The 16,407-nt window shown below is 37.1% G+C and overlaps 1 protein-coding gene across 2 annotated transcripts in view; it reads right to left on the bottom strand.

Moving 5' to 3' along the window:
- Positions 1 to 443: 443 nt before the first annotated feature.
- The window catches only part of LOC123878171 (lachesin-like), a 168,286-nt gene continuing 152,322 nt past the window's right edge, over positions 444 to 16,407 (bottom strand). Inside the window, exons 3-14 of one of the 2 annotated variants that reach the window (XM_045925275.1) lie at positions 12,617 to 12,718; positions 11,818 to 11,928; positions 10,346 to 10,457; positions 9,134 to 9,270; positions 8,694 to 8,809; positions 6,688 to 6,835; positions 5,821 to 5,911; positions 4,861 to 4,999; positions 3,743 to 3,898; positions 3,101 to 3,278; positions 2,622 to 2,654; positions 444 to 1,837 (exon numbers count right to left, since the gene is read on the bottom strand). In XM_045925275.1, the coding sequence (XP_045781231.1) occupies positions 1,752 to 1,837; positions 2,622 to 2,654; positions 3,101 to 3,278; positions 3,743 to 3,898; positions 4,861 to 4,999; positions 5,821 to 5,911; positions 6,688 to 6,835; positions 8,694 to 8,809; positions 9,134 to 9,270; positions 10,346 to 10,457; positions 11,818 to 11,928; positions 12,617 to 12,718 (1,409 nt within the window). In that variant the 3' untranslated portion in view covers positions 444 to 1,751. The remainder of the gene's footprint in view (positions 1,838 to 2,621; positions 2,655 to 3,100; positions 3,279 to 3,742; positions 3,899 to 4,860; positions 5,000 to 5,820; positions 5,912 to 6,687; positions 6,836 to 8,693; positions 8,810 to 9,133; positions 9,271 to 10,345; positions 10,458 to 11,817; positions 11,929 to 12,616; positions 12,719 to 16,407) is intronic. The other variant, XM_045925276.1, reaches the window with a different exon arrangement.

Below are 16,407 nucleotides of genomic sequence, written 5' to 3'. Positions count from 1 at the left end.
ATTTAATGTTTTATTTTTTATTTATTTGCTTTTTAAAAATCAGTTTCCGTAATCAACCGCATGAATATTAAAATTTTCATAAGCATTAATTCATAATTCAAAATAAACTTCGATAACACTTAATGTGATTAATTAAACTTAATTACACTTTGGTAATAATTACCTACATTTTTAATACAATTAACTAAAACTATTGTGAGAAAGCTTACATAAAATATGTAAAAGGAAATACAAATTAAAATTAATAAATGAACAAAATCATTTATTAATTTAATTAATTATTAATTTATTTCACGTATCCATTAAATCATAGTTGTATAGTATTTACAATAAAATAAAAATAATTAAATACAATTCATTAAAGTAATATTATTATAATATTAATTACATAAAATGGTTAGTATTATATTTAATATTAATTTAATAGTTACCATATTTTATTTATAAAATTACTAAAGGATGCCGGATAAAATTTAAGTAACTTGGCATTTATAAGACTTATTAAGGGTCTTTTGTTACTTAGATGAACCGAAAAAAGAGTAAAAACATAATCAAATCTTTGTACTTTTTTAGCGTAGTTTTGCATAAATATCACGAATAAAAAAACACAGACAGTAAGCCTCTAAGATTGGGTAAATATTAATTAAAACCAAATTTAATTCAAGCGCAACTTTTCTTTGCTTATGAAAGATACAAAATTTTATAACTTCTCAGATCTTTGCACTTTTTTGTTTTTTTAAAGATGCACTTAACTTAAATATCGATAATATGGACATTGAATAAGAAATAGAAGAATCACTGGATACCTATATAGCATAAAAATTTTAAATTCTTTATTTTTTACTATTTTTTTTTAATTACCAACTTTTTACATCGATAAGCGGTGTTCCAACATCGACAGGATAAAAATTACAAAAAAAAAAACAGCGAATGTTCCAAGAACTGGTGAACGATTTAGTGAAAGTGAATACATATTAAATACCTGAGTAAAACCGAGTAGCACAGAATAAGATTTCTTCAGAGATAAGTTAGGTATTCCGAGCTTGATGAATTAAAGTATACAGAGTTAATATTCATTCAGATGATTCACTGTTCAGCCTACTGATTCGCTCACTTAGTGTCTAACACTGAATGATAGCCACTGAGCTCATTTGACATTTATTTTTAATCCATTGAAGGTTTCCTATTAAAAAAAAATTAATATCAATCAGTGAAGCAGCAATGTAGAGCCAACCAATGTCAAATGAGGTCGGTGGCTATCAACACCAAGTTAGTGAATCACTCGTTTCGACTTTCGAGTCAGTATTTGACACAATGTAAATACAACTAATCCAAATAATTAAATTAATCGTGGTATTTACTCGTTATCTACATTATCATGTAAATCCAGTTTAACTTTTTAATAGAAAAAGACATTTTGTATGGTCAAAGGCCGTAAGTCATTTAGCATCTTAATGATCATATTCGCGTGGCACGGTTACGCACATGCGTTAGGTGTGTGAGGCGTGTTTATAGAAAAAGGTCATAAGTGCAAGACGTTTTTGATGCAATAGTTTTGCGGAATTGCTACTCAAATTCTGAGAACGACCGTGCATATAATTCGGGAATTTGCATTGTACCTAGTCAAAATTCATGAATCTGTTATAAACACTATGAAAAAATTATCCACCGGTTCTTGGTCTAGAATGTAGATACTCGTCTTATACCAATACTTGATACTAAAAATAAATAATTAACCTACTTTTGCCGTTTTACATTCGCACGAGAAGGTACATTAACGCCGTTGCAAGGAAGATGGGCGTTGATTCCAACGAATGAGCGCTACCTCCCGGCAATACTGAAAAAACAAGTTTTTGGTTAAACACCGATGACTTGTCTGACTCTGATGATGATTTCAGATGACTGGGAGAAAGTAAAATAAAAAGATATCGTGTATATAAAATAGGTATAAAAAATCTCCAAAAACAAAATTCTGTAAAATATTAACTAAAGTTAACTCAAAATTAAAAAAACTGCTAAAGTAACTAATAAAAAAACTTATCAATTAGGTACCTACCTAATAAAATGAATAGGTAGTAAATTATATTAAACTAGCTGATGCCCGCGACTTCGTTCGCGTGGATGTAGGTTCTTTAAAAATCCCGCGGGAAATCTTTGATTTCTCGGGATAAAAAGTAGCCTATGTGCTAATCCAGGGTATAATCTATCTCCATTCTAAATTTCAGCCCAATCCGTCCAGTAGTTTTTGCGTGAAGGAGTAACAAACATACACACACACACATACAAACTTTCGCCTTTATATTTTATAGTGTGACTAGCCGATGCCCACACTTCATCCGCGTAGATTTAGATTTTTAAAATCCCGTGGGAACTCTTTGATTTTCCGCGATAATAAGAACCTATGTCATTCTCAAGGTCTTCTATATCCATGCAAAGAATCACACCGATCCATTGATTGCTCCCTTGCGGCGTGATTGAAAGAGAAACCAAAAACCAACACGGGTAGTGATTTAAAACAAACAAACAAACAATATTAAGAAAGTTTAAATTTTTAAACCATATTAATAAATAATTTGTTTAAAAAAAAATTAAATGAAAAAATAAAATAAAATAAGGAATACCTGAAGCGTGCTGGATGGGCTGTGGACGTAATTCTAAAAAATAAATAAAGAAGTAAAATTAAAACCATGCATAATTAATGAAAACAAAATAAAACAAACGATTAAGTTTCGTTAAATTAAAAAAAAAATGAAATATTATTTTAATGAAATTAAGACGAATTAGTAGAAAAGTATCCCCTCATTTCTGATTTGATCAGTAATGAGGGGATGTAGTGAGACTCTTTTCTCTTCAGAGAATTCTGAACTTTCTTATGATGCCCATAGTTAGTGATAGGGTTGCCAGATGACCCGTATTTTACGGGTTACCCCGTATTTCAAAGAATGATAATACAGAGCCCCGTAATTGCGAAAATATGTCTAAATGTAAGTATATTATCTGCAACACCCACGAAAGTATCCCTTGCTTTAAGGGAAACATCCCCCCCCTCCCCCCGTTAGCAAAAAAAAAGGCTATCAAGAAATGATGATGATGAATTTACCGTATTCAATGACAGCAGGGTTGGTATGCGCGCTCCAACTCTTGTCGTTCTTGACTTTGACGGTGACCTCGTACTTGCCGCCATTGCTGAGGTGGTCCTCCAGGGAGTAGTCCACTTGGTACTCGTGGGTGTTCCTGCTTTGAGGTACTGGCACGTTGAGGGTCTTCCATTCCGCATCCTGGAAACGTAATTTTGAGGGTCAATAGGATATTCATAGGATCTATGATGGTGTCCGTATTGAATATGAATTTTGGGAACCAACTATTTAGTTAGTTAAAAAAAATACGTAAAATCACGTGATCGCAAACGACTGTGATTGGCCGAATGGTTGATGACGTCAACTACTTGTAAATAGTTGCGTCCCGAATAGTTGTCCCTTGAAAAATCTAAACCCCGTATTTTTGATGCTGGTAACTCGTAAATTGATTGATTTACGGGAGCTTAGGGTTGCCATATGGCAACTTATGAGCTTTTAGGTTGCACTTTTCTGCGCTAACGAATTTTGTCGACGCGACATATAAAAGTGATTGTATGTGAACGCCATGCTATATCACAATATAGCATTAGGTCCTTATTTGCTTATACTACGCATTATCACAATGGTATAGCGTAGTCTGAAAAGAGTTTAATGAATTTCCTTACCCCATCGAGCTCCTTCAGTTGCAACTCAATAACTTCGACGGGCTGATGCGAGTGAATCGTAAGGGATATCTTGGGCCCATCTACTTGCAGGTCTTCCAGCACTGGGCTTTGCACCAGGTCGATTGATCTGTTGTGACTGCCCTGCTCGTTTTCCGCCTGGAAATAAGGTTAAACAAGTGTAATTAAAAATTTATAACACCCCCGACAAGTGAAGATGACAGTAACTAGAAAAGAGCTGATAACTTTCAAACGGCTGAACCGATTTTCTTGGATTATAACTAAGAACACTCTCGATCAAGCCACCTTTCAAACAAAAAAAAAACTAAATTAAAATCGGTTCATTAGTTTAGGAGCTACGATGCCACAGACAGATACACAGATACACGCGTCAAACTTATAACACCTCTCTTTTTGGGTTGGGAGTTAAAAACACTTTTCATGTTTTTTTTTTAAAACTGATTGCAACATCATGACTAACCCACCGCCGGAACACTACAGAGCACTGGTCTCCTTTCAGAATAAGAAGGGTTTAGCCATGGTTCACTTGGCCAAGTGCGGATTGGCAGACTTCACACACTTTTGAGAGCATTATGGAGAACTCTCAGGCATGCAGGTTTCCTAAGTGCTTAAAGGGTTTTGAAGATTTTCGCCGCCCTAGTAGTCCGCCATTTTTTTTTTCCAAAATAGCGGCCAAGCATAATAGCTGTATTAATCAATAGCTGGCATCAATACAAACAAGTATTGTATGAGGTATAATATTCATCATATTCATATAAGAGTCATCAGTACAACAGTCTAGAAGAGTCTAGTCTAGTGGCTAGCCACCAGAAAAACTTCTTTGTTTTACTGGTGGCTAGGTGGGTGGTGTTGTTGTGGTGGTGGTGGCCTAATGTTATATATCAAATCCTTGAAAAGAGCAACCACCGAGTTTCTTGCTGGTTCTTCTGGGTAGGAAAGGCAATCCAAACCAGTGGTAGATGATTTTGACTAATTAAAAGTACTGTAAGAGTCTGTACTGAATTTTGATTTTTTTTGAAACCTCTTTAATCGAACTTACCTGTAGTTCTAAGGTTAATGAAAGTTACCTTAGTGAAAGTTCCAAGGTAAATTTGACTTACCTCACAAGTGAAAGTGCCGAAGTCGTCGTCATGTCGCGGGATGACGGACAGGTTGGAACGCTGACCGTCAGAACTGATGGAATACGCGCGAGATGAATCCTCGATACGCTGACCGTCCTTGTACCAGCGGATGTAAGAACTGGAAATACGTACAGTGTATTAAGATAAGAATTACTTAAAGTAGTTTTACTGAGGATATGCAGTGCGTATTGTCTCTATGAGGTTACCAGATGCCAGAACATAATATGACCTAATAATAATTATGACCTAATATAATATATAAGGTGTCACTTTACTTTGTGAGAAATATTTTATGGAAATGTTTGCGAAGTATAAGTATAAAATTAAAATAGGGATTAGCTAAAAATATGGCGTAGTATTGCCAAAATTACTAGAACCTAGATACTACATGTTAGTATAAAGCAACTTATTATTTTAGCGACATGTAAAACTTTAAAACCTCTTTCTTTTTGAAGCTAGTTAGTTTACAAAAATATTACAGGTCGATTTTCGTAATTCGTAAGTAGTTTCGGATTTTCGTAAGTACATACAGTTTTTGAAACTATGAAAAATAATTTCTCAACCAAATTAAAAAATTCACTTACGCACTTACTTCACCATCACGTTAATTTCGAAGCTGTGAAGCTTCTAGATAACTTGGACATAAAAAGAAACTCACTCAAAAGAACCAAGCCGTTCGAACTAGTGTCAAAAAGTGCATAAATGCGGTGATTGTGTAATAGTGTTTGTGCTACTTTATTTTATTTAAGTCACAATAACATAGTGGACTGTAAGCATATTAGAATGAACAGTTATTGGACTGAAATTAGATTTAGAAATTATTCATAAGTAGAAGTTTAAGCTAGAATAAAATTACTTATCAGCCCATAGGCTAGATCGTAGTACCAATAAAGCTACCATTATATAATGGAGCTTTATGATAAGGAAAAAAAAACTTACGCAGCATCATCATGTACAGCGCATTCCAAGATGGCTTCCACACCGATCGCGGAGTTGACCACTGTCCTTTCGACGTGCACACGGGGTTTACCTGAAAAAAAGGACGCAATATTTTTCAAAATGAGTATAAAATTACTTAATAATAATTGATATAAAGAAGCAAAATCAAGATGCCTGAACTGGTCAATAGTAATTCAATAAGGTCTAATTTAAGTAAGATTCACACTACGAAATCCACAGTTAACTTTCAGTAAAATACTTGATAACACAAATAAATGATAACGTACCTAACAACAACATAGACTGTCGAATAGTATCTTCCAGATTAAGAGAGTCTGACATTGTGGTTTAGCTAAGGTAATTTGGTTATCAGGTAACTTACCTCTAACAACGAAGTTGACCTCTATATGGTTGGCGCCTACTCCGTTGAAAGCATAGTAATTATCTTCCAGAGTGCGATCGCCTAACAATCTTGCTGGATACTGTGTTGCTAAGGAATGTAGCCTGATTTTCTTCCAGGTCCTCAAGCATAGCTAAGGTAAGTTTGATTAACAGGTAACTAAAGGTAACTTACCTCTAACAACGAAGTTGACCACTGCCTGGTTGGTGCCCATTCCCTTAAAAGCATAGCAATAGTATCTTCACAGTAGTATCACAGTGAGATAGTCTAACATTGTGTTATAGCTGAGGTAAGTTTGATAATATACAACTTAATGATAACTTACCTCTAAAAACCACATGGACCTCTGACTGGTTGGTGCCCACTCCGTTGAAAGCATAGCAATAGTGTCTTCCACAGTGAGATAGTCTAACATTGTGGTATAGCTAAGGTAAGTTAGATTAATATACAACTTAATGTTAACTTACCTCTAACAACCACATGGACCTCTGACTGGTTGGTGCCCACTCCGTTGAAAGCATAGCAATAGTAACTTCCTGAATGAGATCGCCTAACGTTCTTGATGGTTAACGTGTTGCCAAGGTATGTTGCATCATTTTCTTGCAGGCGCTTGTTCTGTAAAAAAAAATAGCTTCATCACCATCATCATCATCAAATTGTACCTACCTGCCTATATTTTGTAGCATCGTAGCTCCTAAACTAATGAACCGATTTTAATTTAGTTTTTTTTTGTTTGAAAGGTGGCTTGATCGACAGTGTTCTTAGCTATAATTCAAGAAAATCGGTTCAGCCGTTTGAAAGTTATCAGCTCTTTTCTAGTTACTGTAACCTTCACTTGTCGGGGGTGTTATAAATTTTTAATTTACACTTGTTCTGTACTAATTTTGTGGTGTAAATAAATGGAGGTCTCAAGGAAGGATAACAAAACAAGGAAATAAAGGTTCAAAAGCTAGTCTAGATATACTAGTATCTTAGCTTCCTCGTTCGTGAATTAGGTTAGATTGACAGTATCTGCACCCGTCAGATAGGCGAGAAGTTGATGTATGTGTGTTCGTGCCCTTTTATCTAGTGAACTCGAAATTGAACTTGACGGCTTCAACAGTTTACAAGGGAAAAGCATTTTATATCGCGAAATGAATGAAATCAATCAATTAGGTATGTTGTTGTTTTATCAATTGGTTTTGAGGACCTCCCTAGTTCTTACTATGTGGTACTATTGACTAGCTGATGCTCGCGACTTCATTCGCGTGGACAGAGGTTTTTTAAAAGTCCCGTAGGAACTCTTCAATTTTCCGGGATAATAAGTAGCCTATGTGCTAATCCAGGGTATAATCTATTTCCATTCCCAGCCAAATCCGTCCAGTAGTGTTTGCGTGAAGGTGTAACAAACATACACACACATACATACACACAAACTTTCGCCTTTATAATATTAGTATGAAGTATTATAGGGCTTTTCGAATTATGACATTATAGGTAGAGCTTTTCGTACTTTGTCCGACTGTGGCAAAGACAAAAGGAAGGGTTATGATTTTAGCAGACTATGTATGTATGTATGTTTGTATCCAGATTCTGTGTGTTCCACCGTAGCGCAAAACTATTGGGCCGATTTTGATAAATGAGGTGTCAATTGATGCGTTGTAAAGGTTCGGGTGACAAAGGCTATATTTTATACGAAAAAAATTGACCTAACGTATGTTACATCAGAAAAAGTGGAGGTCTCCAAAAATTTTTGTTGCTATTGTATCGAGTGGGATGTCAAATGAAAGAGGAGAAAATTCTGAGCTCATGAATATAAATGTACAACAACATTAAAATATACCAAGCGACAGAAAAACTATTTTACTCTAATATTTCAGCGTTTATTAAGACGATCGCAGTCGGGTTTTAGTTTTCAACTTTTTAATGTTTTAGCCCTATGTTGTATTAGTCGGCGATTACCCCAGTAAGTTTTACTTACGTAAGTAGCTTACGTTTATTGACAGCTTTCCTAAGGTAAAAGAGTGTTTACTTCAGTGTCGAAAGTTAATCATGAAACCTACTTACGTGAGTAAAACTCACAGGAGAAACAGGCCAACTGATACAGGCCTTTTGACAGGTACGTACTTAGGTCTTATAGCACAAATACAGGAATAAATCTGAAAACCGCGAATTTGTGGTTACATCATTAAAAAAAAATTAAAACGTGTTTCAATTTTCAAAGTAAGATAACTATATCAAGTGGGGTATCATATGGAAGGGCTTTATATCTCTACATTCTAAAACAAATTTTTATTTATTTTTATGTATATATAAAGTTTTTGATTTATCGTGCAAAATGTTGGAAAAATACGCGAGTACGGAACCCTCAGTGCGCGAGTCTGACTCGCACTTGGCCGGTTTTTCTTTGATTTCACGTCACCATAGCCTTATATTTGCCATATCTAATTGTCGATTCAGGATCAAACCGAGAGTTAGAACATTAAACACTCACAACATTGCCTTCACCTCTGGACCAAACGATCTTGGGAGGTGGAGACCCTGACACTTTGCAGGTCAAGACCAGATCAGATCCCTCGACGAGTTGCCCGTTGTTCGTTGCCGTGAACACTGCAAATTGAGAAAAGCATCCCTATGTTAAATATTCAATCAATCAGCCTGTTTGCGTCCACTGCTGGACATAGGCCTTTCCGAGAGCGCGCCACCACACACGATCCTCCGCCTTCCTCATCCACTATTGTCGCACCACACTGTCGATTTAGCCTTCTGGTACGATGCTATGTAGAATACCAAAGGGGTATGGGTTTATTAAAAAAAACTGCCATATCCCTTCCAGGTTAAACCGCTTCCATCTTAGACTGCATCATCACTTACCACCAGGTGAGATTGCAGTCAACGGCTAACTTGTATCTGAAAAATAGAAAAGGTACTTACTGAGGATCCTAGGTGACTCCACGACCACCAAGTGATGCTGTATGTGGACCGGCTTGAACTGGAGAATTCCGCAGGTGTAGATACCACTATCAGATGGCCTCACCTCTCTTATCAACAGGTCTGTGGAGTTTGCGGCACTGTAAACGAAGTAATGATAATAATTAATTAGAAAAATAGTTATTTCTTTAATTGTGCCAAACATTACATGCTATTATGTATTTATGTAACGTATGTGTAAGTTTATTCATTTTTATACACATAAGTCTATTATATTTCCTTTCGGCTTTTATGTTATATTTATTTTGTAGGCGGGCGTGAGAGTGAAAAGTATCTTAACGATGGGGGTTGAACAACCATAGCGTGTGGGAACCTTAGGTTTTTACGGGTTCGTAAATCAAGAAATGGCAGGGGGATCAAAAATATGGGTTTCTAACCCCCGATCCAAAAAAGGGGTGTTATAAGTTTGACGTGTGTATCTGTGTATCTGTCTGTGGCATCGTAGCTCCTAAACTAATAAATCGATTTTAATATAGTTTTTTTGTTTGAAAGGTGGCTTGATCGAGAGTGTTCTTAGCTATAATCCAAGAAAATCAGTTCAGCCGTTTGAAAGTTATCAGCTCTTTTCTAGTTACTGCAACCTTCGCTTGTCGGGGGTGTTATTTAATTTACACTTGTAGATTTTTACGGGAGACATTGTGTTACATTTTTTTGCAATACTTATTGTTTGAAGAAACATCTTAATCATCATATCATCATAATCATAAGTTTTTCATTGTGAGAAAAAAATGTATAAAAATCTTATTAAAAAATTATATTTAACTTGTAATTCCGCATTCACTGTATCAATATTGAGTCGGTTCCGGCTAGGACGCTGAATTTGCAAAAAATACGGGAGCTTGATTTACCCCGTATTTTATTTTCGCAATTACGGGTTTCTGTATTATTATACCTTATAATACGGGGTGATCCGTAAAATACGGGGCATCTGGCAACCCTAGCCAAAGTCTCTACAAGAACCTATGTCCAGCAGTGGGCAGTTGACAATGATGATGTGTACACTGTACATACATGATGATGAGTACATGATGATGAGTACATGATGATGAGTACATGATGATGAGTACATGATGATGAGTACATGATGATGAGTACATGATGATGAGTACATGATGATGAGTACATGATGATGAGTACATGATGATGAGTACTTACATAGAAAATCTGTCGCCAACACTGTACGAAGCCAGATCCTGTTCATAATCTTTTTGAGTCCCGATGAAGTATTTGGTGTTATTCCGCGTCCATTGCACCACCACGCTAGCAGCTGTAAAAGGTTAAATTTTTAGGGTTCCGTTTCTATGGGACCCTATAGACTCTAACAGCTTTTTTTTTCTCTCTCGTCTGGCTTTACAAAGATTAGCCAATGTCAAGTTTGTAGTTATTTGCAACAAGTTAGTTAAACTATACAAGTATGGACCCCGTCTGTGCCGGTGCTCGCCGACACACACACGGCACCCCCTTAGAGCGCTTTCCAGTCAGTTTTAACAAAAACAAACACTCCAAAAAGGCAGAGCACGCCCGCCAGCTAATACCAACACAGACGAAGTCCCTCTAACAGCTTTGATAGTTCTAATAAGTATTGTAAGTGATTTTGAAAAGTGGTGTTTTAAAAAAAAGAATACTTGGTGCCTACGGGACACTCTTACTAAAAGTCTAACACTCCTTAAACAGCTTTGACAGTTCCAATAAGTATAAGTAAGTGGTTTTGTAAAGTGGTGATAAAAAAATACCCGGCTGTTTGTTGTGGGCTCTTCTCAGACTTGGGCGCGTTTGGAACCCGCGTAGCTTTAGTTTTAAGTTAACGTAATTAATTATCATTATCTACATCATTGTTTGCCAATCAGAAAGTGTACAATTTGAATAGACTTTGACTTTGACTCCACAGCTAGTCCGTCCGTCCGTCTGTCTGTTAGTGAGCTGTATCTCGTGAACCGTTATAGGTAGAGAGTTGAAATTTTCACAGAAAAATAATGAAAATTTCAAAATGGCCACCATGAAAATATTAAAAAGTGAAATTTTAAAAAAACTTAGACTGTAAAAAAAACTATATATTATGGTTCATGAGAGACAGACTACAGTCCGCTAGCTGACAAACAAATGGACTCATAGGGGAGGCTTAGGGGAGGATAGGGTTCCGTTGGCACTCTTCAGGTACGGAACCTTAGAAATTAAAATAAGAACATTTTAAGTCACTCAATATTATGCTAACATCAATGTAGACAAAATTTATAAGTTTCCTTTAGCCCTAAACTTGAATAAAACGGTCATAAAAACAGAATGATTGCTTTACACTTAAGTTATAATAGTAAAAATTACGTCACAATATGCCCGTTCTTCCGGTGACGCCAAAACTGACGTTTCCGGTTAACGGTAGTACGGTGACATGTCGTTATGAGGTGACGAACGGCTTGTCCAATTGAAATACTTACGTCATTATTAGGGTTCCATGACAAACCAGGAAAAACCGAACCTTTATGATGATGTCTGTTTGTCTGTCTGTCTGTCCGATTGACGTGTCTGTCAAGAAAACCTATAGGGTACTTCCAGTTGACCTAGAAGCATAAATAGCAGTCGGATTTCAGTGCTGTGCTTCATCTTGTGATTTAGATGTAAAGTCTACTTACTGGCAGGTGACACCAGACACTCCAGCCGCACAGTCCGCCCGATGGTGACGTTGTACAATGCGGATTGCGTCACTATTTTGGCGACCACCGCTGTGTCTTCTTCGTCATTGCCTGCAAAAGAAGATACAATAAATTTAAAATTTATAACACCCCCGACAAGTGAAGGTTACAGTAATAACTAGAAAAGAGCTGATAACTTTCAAACGGTTGAACCGATTTCCTTGGATTATAGCTAAGAACACTCGATCAAGCCACCTTTCAAACAAAAAAACTAAATTAAAATCGGTTCATTAGTTTAAGAGCTACGATGCAACAGACAGATACACAGATACACACGTCAAACTTATAACATCCCTCTTTTTGGGTCGGGGGTTAAAAAGAATCAATGGCTCTGATTCTGAGCACAACTAAATTTTAGAGTAATCGCATCCTCTTCTAACTGAAGCCTTGTCTTGTCTTGTCTGGTGGGAGACTTCGGCCGTGGCTAGTTACCACCCTACCGGCAAAGCCGTGCAACCAAGCAATTTAGCATAAATATGAAGTCCATAGCAACCATGTCTCGGATCCATATGTCATTGCCAGCAATACGCATTGTTCGAGGACCTTTATCCAGCTGTTATAACTACCTACTCGGTCAAGCTAAGTTTGCACCTCGCGTCGATGACGTCACACTGACGTTTAGGTACGGTATGCGAACCGTACTGACGCGACAAGACGACCGCGGGGAGGTGAGCGGGGAAGTGGGAGAGGCACCGCATTCCAGCGAGGTGCAAACTTGATTTATAAGTTAGAACAGTACCTTCTGCATCGTTCTGCGCTTCGTCGTCAGCCCCTTCGTCGTTCTGCAGCTCGTCGTAATTGACTTCGTCGGCGCCACGACGAACCAGCGAGTGTCTGGCTTCTGTAACAAAAGAAGCAAAAGGTAAATATTAGATAAATGTTATTACTTAGTAATTTATTACATTGAATGTGTATTTAGATTTAAGCTTCAATTACTCAATGTACATGAAAGCAAGTAAAATAAATGAATGAATTGTTTTTTAATTCATCATTAATTCATCCATCATTTAAGTCGGGGGTTAAAAATGAGCTTCAACGTATTTACATAATAAGCAGTGAATACAAGTTATTTTGATTTACATCTCCTTAAATCCCAAAGAGGCAAGAATGCATACTTGTCCCGATGAAGGAATTAACATAAAGCATGCTTCCATAAGCGGCGCGATGCGATGGGTATTCTATGGGACTCGCATTGCTTGGGCGAATACCTCACACTGCCGCAGTATGGTGCAATTTACAAACTTAATGTCATAGGCATGGTTAATGTATTTTTTCTCAAATCGACTTCATCGGACAAAATGATACAATTTTATACTAATTTGTTCCTTAGAACTACATACAAGTATTTCACCTCGAATAAACTAATGTTACAAGTCAGTCTCCGGTTTAAGTTAAACTTAAATGTTATAAGTCAATCTCTAGCTTAAGATTCCTTTTGATGACAACTTTTCTCTGGTTGGCGTTTTCTATAATTCCGCGAATGTGCGACGCCATGTTTTTTTTTTTTTTTTTGCGATTTTCAATTTAATACCGATTTTTGCATTTATTTTGGCGAATATTTTTATGTTATTCCAGCGAAATATAGACAAGAAATAAGACCGAATTCATTGTTTCCACGGAAGTCAAGCGCGGGCGATCGCTAGTGGAAACAAGTATCGCTTTCCCGCTATCTCTTGTGACGTGTACCACACACCACTCGTGGCATGTCGGTATGTCTTTTCAAGCGGTAATAACTCTAAAATAGTTTCTGGATCGCTTGTTGATACAATATGTTTAGTTTTACCTTTTATAGGCAAGCATTGAATACCTGACGCTCTGTTGTATGGGGTACAGGCAAATATTTGGTTTCATGTATCATTTTGAGAAAATATTTGAATGACTAGCCGATGCCCGCAACTTCGCCCGAGTGGATTTAGGTTTATTGAAATCCCGTGGGAACTCTTTGATTTTCCGGGATAAAAAGTAGCCTATGTGCTAATCCAGGATATTATCTATCTCCATTCCAAATTTCAGCCAAATACGTCCAGTAGTTTTTGCGTGAAGGAGTAACAAACATACATACAAACTTTCACCTTTATAATATTAGTGTGATACACCGTAGATATGGACACAGATCTGGGCAACCACCGCATTATCATCACCATATTCAACCCATCACCGGCCCACTACTGATCACAGGTCTCCACTCAGAATGAGAAAGGTTTAGGCTCCACCACGCTAGTCCAGTGTGGATTGGCAGACTTCACACACCTTTGAGAACATTATGAAGAACTCTCAGGCATCCAGATGTCTCCTCACAATGTATTCCTTCACTGTCAAAGCAAGTGATATTTAATTGCTCACAAGTGTAAATTAAAAATTTATAACACCCCCGACAAGTGAAGGTTACAGTAATAACTAGAAAAGAGCTGGTAACTTTCAAACGGCTGAACCGATTTTCTTGGATTATAGCTAAGAACACTCTCGATCAAGCCACCTTTCAAAAGAAAAACTAAATTAAAATCGGTTCATTAGTTTAGGAGCTATGTTGCCACAGACAGATACACATATACACAGATACACAAGTCAAACTTATAACACCACTTGTATCATATTTTGTTCTATCTTTACCTTTTATTTTATTTTTCTTTTTGTATTTGTATCATCTAGTTCGTGTAAGTGGCTCTGCCGTTCAATTAGATGTAAAATAAAAATAAATAAATAAAATAAATAAACACCACTCTTTTAAGGTCGGGGGTTAAAAACGCACATAACTCCGAAAAAAATATAATACCTAGTTAAATTCAATTTCAAAAGTTAGAGGTCCGTGCCCAGAATTGAACCAACGACCTCCCGAATAGCCACTAGGCCCCAGTGACTAGACTATGACTGCTTTCAAACTACGGTAGATACACAAGCTTATGGATTTACATAAAATAACCATTACCCTACAATGAATAACACTGCAAAGTAACATTAAATTATTCAACACATCATATCAATCGATTCATAGTAGCAATATGATAACAGTCGGGTGAAGTGACTAGTGTAATATTCATGAGAGGGTCGCTTTGCATGCAAATGATGGCGTATTATAAAACGAGGAAAGACGGCGTGTCGACCATGCTGTCATGATAGGAATACTGATTGGTTTAAAAGCCTTTTGACTGTTTGAAAGCACTTCTTGGTTTAAAAGACTTTTTTTATTCAATACTAGCTGATGCCCGCAGCTTCGCCCGCGTGGATTGGTCAAATCCCCTGCAGCATCAGGATTGAGGAATTGGACTCCAAATTTTTTATGAAACAATGTCGCAAAGTTTCTCTATCGATTAAAAAAGAAATGACGCAAATCGGTTCAAAAATCTCGGAGATTTCGGTGTACATAGGTAGAAAAACACAACTCCCTTTTTGAAAGTCGGTTAAAAAAGTAGCCTATGTTACTCCCTGGTCAATTCTCCACTTGTCTGTGAAAATCCCGTCAAAATCGGTTCAGCCGTTCCCAAGATTAGCCTTTTCAAACAGACAGACACACAGACAGACAAAAATTTTAAAAACGTGTGATTCAGTTATAGTATCGTTCAAATAACCATATGACCTTAATATGCGGTAGTTATTTCGAAATTACAGACAGACACTCCAATTTTATTTATTAGTAGGTATAGTATAGAAGGCAAGCGTTTGATCACAATCACACCTGATGAAAAGTGATGATGTGGCCTAAGAACGTGTTTACCTAGAAGATGCCTACTCACTCTTGTTTTAAAGATACCCGGATTGTAATTGGTAGGAAACACGGATCGCGTAAGAGTGCCAAACCTTAGTCTTAGAGAGAGGCTTAGAGAGCCGCTATTTGGTACTTAGCGGAGCCATCATAGAGGTGACATACTTGAAAAATCTATCACAAACTTTGGTAATCCAACCCAATCTCATCAGTCTATATGCGTCCATTGCTGGATATAAGTCTTTTGAAGAGCGCGCCACCAAACACGGTCCTTCGCCTTCCTCATCCACCCGCTCCCCGCCACCTTCTTCAGGTCATCGGTCCAGCGGGCTGGAGGTCGTCCCACACTGCGCTTACCCGTACGCGGGGTCCACTCCAGAATACCTCTGCCCCATCAACCGTCGGTTCTGCGACAGACATGACCTGCCCATTGCCACTTCAGCTTGCTAATCCTTTTATCTTTTATTCTTCGGCTAATTTCCTCGTTCCGGATTTTATATGTATTGATTAGAAAATGAAAACATGTCTCATGGTGATAATTACAGTAAATTACGACGTCTACCATCGCCTGTAACCACTCTGTAATTGCGGTATCGCATTTTATTACTGGTAGTTATGTAAAAATTACGGCCAACCGTGACTCGCTGGCCAATAAGTCAATTAATTGGAAGTTGGCTTGGTAAATAATTACAGATTTCTGAAGTATGGTTCAGTTTGCTTTTTAGGGTTCCCCAGTAAAACTAAGCACATTTATACTTATTGGATAGAATCAGGCGTTACTCTGCGGAATTCCATGGTACCTAGTACCTACATAAAGAACTTCACTAATC

This window comes from Maniola jurtina, chromosome 25 (assembly GCF_905333055.1).
Source record: "Maniola jurtina chromosome 25, ilManJurt1.1, whole genome shotgun sequence".
Taxonomy (NCBI): domain Eukaryota; kingdom Metazoa; phylum Arthropoda; class Insecta; order Lepidoptera; family Nymphalidae; genus Maniola; species Maniola jurtina.
Note: the sequence above shows the minus strand (reverse complement) of the source record. Positions and strands in the feature narration are given on the sequence as shown.